Source organism: Puma concolor, chromosome A2, assembly GCF_028749965.1.
Source record: "Puma concolor isolate L17-30 chromosome A2, mPumCon1.1.hap2, whole genome shotgun sequence".
NCBI classification, from domain to species: Eukaryota; Metazoa; Chordata; class Mammalia; order Carnivora; family Felidae; genus Puma; species Puma concolor.
Genome location: NC_141668.1, coordinates 161,178,078 through 161,184,217, shown reverse-complemented (window position 1 = coordinate 161,184,217; position 6,140 = coordinate 161,178,078). Strand labels below are relative to the sequence as shown.

Here is a 6,140-nt window from a genome sequence, read left to right as displayed (position 1 = left end):
TATAAGAACCAATCATCCAAAGGCTGGAGACATGACCATGATTGAAGGACTCAAATCCTCAGAGCCAGGAACTGCCACTCTTTGATCAGACTGTGGAAGTAGAATCTACTCCTTCTATTTCTTTCTTGGCATTTCCATTTGTTTGATCAACTTCTCTCTACATTTAAGGAACTCACTTCATTAAGCTTCTGCTGTGACTGAAATACAGACGGTTTCTCCTTTGTCTATTTTCAGGTGTCCCCAAAGTTTACCCCAACCTTGGGTCACGAATGCCTGAAGTTTCTGTATCTCACATGGGACTAGTTGGATTTCTTAAAATTAATTACATCTCAAATACTTATACCATGCCAGGTAAATTTCCCCTAGATTTCCTGAGATCATTATCATGAATTATACGCTTCATACGGAATAAAGGTACACTTGATCAGTAAGCCATTTCCATCATTTTACTGTCAAGGAGAATACAAAAGCACAGTTTCCACCTTGAGTCTCAGTCTTTTCCTTCACTTCTTTTAGGACTCCACCCGATGATGTGGACTCTAACATTGTTCCATTTAAGCCTCAGTCTATTGACACCCCGCTCTGGCTAGGAAAGCCCAAGGACACACCTGCGCCCATGTGCTTTCCACACTCCCACAGACCTTTCCCTGACCACAGCCTATGCTGTGGCTGCACCAGCCCTTGGGTTCTTATTGTGACTGCAGGACATACGTCAGCAACATCTATCAGAGAACTCTAATAACCCCAGGTTTATTACTCATGTATGCCGGAGGGCACATGGGATGGTCAAAAGCCATTCTGGGAGGTGTCAGAAGGGGAGAGAGAGTCAAGAGGAAGAGAGAGAGAGAGGAAGCTGTTGAGGGATCTGGCTTTCTCAAAGACCATGGCCAGGGTGGGTAGCTGGTGTTGGGCTCACACGTTCTTGGAGAATTGTACTGAGTACAATGTGTGGGCTGAAGGGGAAAACCTGATTCACTCATGTGTCAGTCTCTAGTCTATAAAGACTACGCTTTCTGAAGCAGTTCTTCGTGACTGGGGGTAGCCGAGGGCTTATCTGGTGATTGTGGAACACATCTGACGATATGTTTATTCAACATGGTTGTGTTCGAAATGGACCCAAGGAAAATACATCATTTCAGTCCCTTGCACTAAACATGCCCTTATGCTTTGTCAGCGGTCTCTTGGTTTTATTCTGTTATTCAGCTCGGGGTCCAGAAATTCTACCATAGTCACTGGGAAAACCTGTTTAGCTAATCTACATCTCCCAGTGCAGTGTACTTAGAAAGACAAATTTGAATAAACAGTTCGACCTGTTAAGTTCTTCGTATCGGCCTGACCAGAAATATGAGGAGGCAAACATTCCAAACACTCATTTCGTGACACACACAATATTTCTCTCATTTTTTAAAAAAATCACAGTTCGTGCTATGCACCTATTTATTAAAGCATGGAAGATGGTGTTCACCACTGAGGGAGTTTGTTCATCGAGGCGCAGGATTGCTTAGTGTCTTCTACGTTTCATCACTGAATTATCTTCCTGTTTCTGCTTGAAAACTTCTAATGCGATCCGCTCATATGATTCTTTCTGGTGTTACACGAAATAGCTTCCTTTTCCTGATATATGTCACAAATCCCACGCGATGGTGAATGCACAGTATCAGCACCATCTATAAAATACGTCCTTTCTGCTCTGAAATCTTTTCCATCTGCTTGATCAGAGGACGCTTCACGCAAGAACTGCATGTCCTGCTGGGGTGTGGTTCAGGGTTACCAGTTCTTCTGCACAAATGGGCACGTCCTTCAAAGTCGCCCAAGCTGACGAGCAGCCCTGTTCATTCTGCTGCATAAATCCCTCTTTGTTCTAAAAAAAATAATAACATGTGAAAGGGACTGGAGATTAGGATGTGGGCATATCTGATGGTGCCTTATTCTCCTTAGTGTAGAGCCTTGTTCATCAGGGTATTATTTTGGTCACTTATAAAAGCAATAAACACAGATTTCTCACAGCCTGAAGAATGAGCGAATACACGATCCTTTCACAATTACAGGCACGCAAGGACAAGATTTGGTGCAGAAGCCTTCATGCTACCTACACTTATCTCTAACACAAGATCATCTTCTTGCTAATCAAACAGTGGTCCACAGACCCAGACTTGCACATCAGCCTCACCCAGGAGCTTGGAGAAATGCAGAATCGCTAAGATTTTGCACTTGTAGTGGGATCCGGATGGATTCACAGGCACAGTGAAGTTGGAGACATGCTGGTCTAGCTGGGATTCTCACCGTTTATGGTGGACATTGGTGGCAGGATAACAGTATTTTGGGGGTGCTTTCCTGGGGATTGTAGGTGTTTGGCATGTTCCCTTCAGATTTTGACAGACGTCCCAGGGGAAAATTCATTTCTGGCTGAGAACCACGGCCCCAGGTTTGAGAACCAGAAGCATCCTGACAGAATCAAACTCCAGGGACACCACGTACTCAGATATTAAATTTGGATAGATGACAAGACACGACCAAGCACCATTTAGACATCATAAAATGTAGTTCATAATCTCAGGGATAAGATTTTATAAAGATTAAATCCAAACTCCCTGTGAGATGTTAAGCTCACATTGTAGTACGTAACTAGATCTCAATACATCTGTTATATTTAAGGACCATTTTATAACAAGGGACCAAATGACAGCTTTTAACGACTTATAAAACAAGTGACAGAAAAAGTGTCTGGAGGCCAAGCTCTGTGGCACCCAAGTTTTATTATCAGAAGTCATTTCTCTGCTGTATTATTTTTTCTTTTGTTTAATATATGAAATTTATTGTCAAAATGGTTTGCATACAACACCCAGTGCTCATCCCAACAAGTGCCCTCCTCCCTGCCCATCACCCACTTTCCCATCTCCCCCACCCCCCACCTACCCTGGGTTTGTTCTCAGTCCTCAAGAGTCTCTTATGGTTTGCCTCCCTCCCTGTAAATCTCTCTTCCCCTTCCCCTCCACATGCTCTTCTCTTTAGTTTCTCAAGTTCCACCTATGAGTGAAAACATACGGTATCTGTCTTTCTCTGCCTGACTCCTTTCACTTAGCATAACACTCTCTAGTTCCATCACGTTGCTGCAAATGGCAGGATTTCATTCTTCCTCATTGCCAAGTAGGATTCCATTGTGTATATAAACCACAACTTCTGTATCCTTTCGTCAGTTGATGGACATTTGGGCTCTTTACATAATTTGGCTGTTGCTGAAAGCGCTGCTCTAAACATTGGGGTGTACGTGCCCCTGTGCATCAGCACTCCTGTGTCCTTGGGTAAATTCCTAGCGGCGCTGTTGATAAGAACAGTAGACACTGGGTCGCCTCATGGGCTCAGTGGGTTCATCTTCTGTGTCTTAATGGCGGCTTAGGACATGACCCCATAGCCATGGAACTGAGCCCCCAGATTGCTTCTGCAGTGAGTGTGGAGACTGCTTGGGATTCTCTCTCTCCCTCTTTCTCTGACTCTCTCTCTCTTAATATAAATAAATAAACATTAAAAAAGCTTCTCTCTGTCCCTCTCTCCCTCCCTTCCACTCCCCCACTCATGCTTTCTCTCTCCTTCTCTCTCAAAAACAAACAAAGAGACAGACAGACATACAGTACTAGAAATGCTACAGCTGGGTCCCTAGGATAGGCAATGCTTGGAAGACAAAGAGGACTAATCCCGGAGGGTTCCTTGGTCTTAGACTTGGAGGGAAGTGTGTCCCAGCTGAGATAAGGTGCCAGACGATTTAGACATCAGGAAGGGGACAAGTTCAGGGAAAAGGGGAGGCAAAAAGAACTGCGTTCACTTGGTCTCTGACCTAGTCTTTTGGGAACAGAGATTCATTAGGAAAAAATACTTGTGTCCAGAGCAGTTTTCCACTTGGGAATATGAGATCAGAGGCTGGGGTACCAAGAGGGAAATGAGCCCAATGAGCGGATACGGGGAGCTGTAAATACTCTCCGGTCTCCTGTCAGCCTGTGCGACCTTGGATGGGAAGGGACAAGGTCTCCCTCTGTTCTTCCAGGCCCTAATTACGGCTGAGGGCTCATGCTTTACTCCGTCCTGCTGTCTCAGCTGAGAACAGAGCTTTAGTCCCTACCATCTGCAGTCCAGGGAGGCATTCAGACTTGTCACAAGGAGACCTTGTCAGACACCCCAGCCAGGTGAGCCCAACAGCCCGGTGCGCCGTGGATGAGAGGGTTAGAGGAATGGAAGTCAAGTTCATTAACCTGCCTTCACCTGAGAGCCAATTCAACTTAGTGCAGGACAGGCGATCACTGTGTTCATTTGTTTGTTTGATTAAGTGATGTATTTATTCAGTGGCTGTGTCATTTATTCAGTGGCTGTGTCACAGAGTGGATGCTCCCACTTTCGTTGATCTTCCATATTCTATTCCTTTAACTTACTATTAAGGCAATGGCAGTTTATTTTACCACCCGGTGTCTCAGGAACCTCACGAGTTTCTTAGATAATTGCTCTGCCTCATCCGTTTCATTCACCACCACCCCCACGCTCTGCCTCGATGTCTGTTGAACAGACTTTTTTATGTTTGTGTAAATCACAGCAGAAACTTGCCATTCCAATATGGAGCCTCAAATTCATTTGTCCAAGGGAGGCTTCAGAACTGGCATTTCTGGGAACCATTTGTATACTTTGCAGGGAAAGGATGGCTGATCTGGCCTCCTTGGGTCGTGTCCATTCTCAGCGTAACCGGGATGGTGAGGTCTGTAAAGATAGGGAAAAACACAACCCAGGAGGACATGGTGTCTTGTGACTGGTGAAGGGTGAGCAATCTTCAAAAAAGTTAGAGAGGGAGGGAGCCAAACCAGAAGAGACTCTTAAAAACTGAGGACAATCTGAGAGTTGATGGGGGGCAAGAGGAGGGGGAGGCTGGGTGATGGGTATTGAGGAAAACACCTGTGGGGATTAGCACTGGGTGGATGAGCACCGGGTGTTGTGACCAAAACACCTAATCTGAGATGAAACAGGAGGGAATCTCTTCATAGGGACACTCCTTTGGGGCAAAAGGGACAAGATACTGAAATGAACTTCTTGACTGCGCAATATAAATGGTAGCGTTTCAACTATGTGAGTAAACTGTTCATGTGAAAATTAATGATGTCCTTTGCCTCTCCGGGGGTCAGTGCAACCTCATGGAACCAGGAAATACTACACGGATATCAAAATTTCTTCTCCTGGGATTTTCAGAGAGACCAGAATTGCAGCCCCTTTTATTTGGGCTTTTCCTCTCCATGTACGTGATCACTGTGTTTGGAAACCTGCTCATCCTCCTGGCCATCAGCTCTGACTCCCACCTCCACACCCCCATGTACTTCTTCCTGGCCAACCTGTCCTTTGTAGACATCTGCTTCACCTCCACCACCGTCCCGAAGATGCTCTGGAACATCCAGACTCAGAAAAAAGTAATAACCTATGCAGGATGCATCACACAAATGAACTTTTTCATAACCTTTGCAGGGATGGACGACATTCTCCTGAGTGTGATGGCCTATGACAGGTTCGTGGCCATCTGTCACCCCCTGCACTACATGGTCATCATGAAACCCAGGCTCTGTGGGCTGCTGGTTCTGGTGTCCTGGATGACGAGTGTCCTGTATTCCTTGGTACACACCTTAATGCTGTTGGGGCTGTCCTTCTGTACAGAGGTAGAGATCCCCCACTTTTTCTGTGAACTCAATCAGATGATCCAACTTGCCTGTTCTGACACCCTTCTTAATAACATGGTGATGTATCTTGCAGCTATGCTGCTGGGTGGTGGTCTGCTTGTCTGGATCCTTTACTCTTATTCTAAGATAGTTTCCTCCATACGTGGGATCTCATCAGCTCAGGGCAAGTATAAAGCGTTTTCCACCTGTGCATCTCACCTGTCAGTTGTCTCCCTATTATATTGTACGATGCTTGGTGTGTACCTTAGCTCTGCTGCTACCCAGAACTCACGGTCAAGTGCCACAGCCTCGGTGATGTACACGGTGGTCACGCCCATGCTGAACCCCTTCATCTACAGCCTGAGGAACAGAGACATAAAGAGGGCTCTGAAAAGAATCCTTGGGATCCAGTATTATAAGAACCAATCATCCAAAGGCTGGAAGCATGCCCATGATTGA

At 45.6% G+C, this 6,140-nt stretch overlaps 1 protein-coding gene across 1 annotated transcript; it reads left to right on the top strand.

Moving 5' to 3' along the window:
• The first annotated feature begins 5,168 nt into the window (after nucleotides 1-5,168).
• Nucleotides 5,169-6,140, top strand: LOC112852332 (olfactory receptor 7A17-like). The gene has a single exon (XM_086682725.1). The coding sequence runs from the start codon at nucleotides 5,169-5,171 to the stop codon at nucleotides 6,138-6,140; it is 972 nt and encodes a 323-aa protein (XP_086538851.1).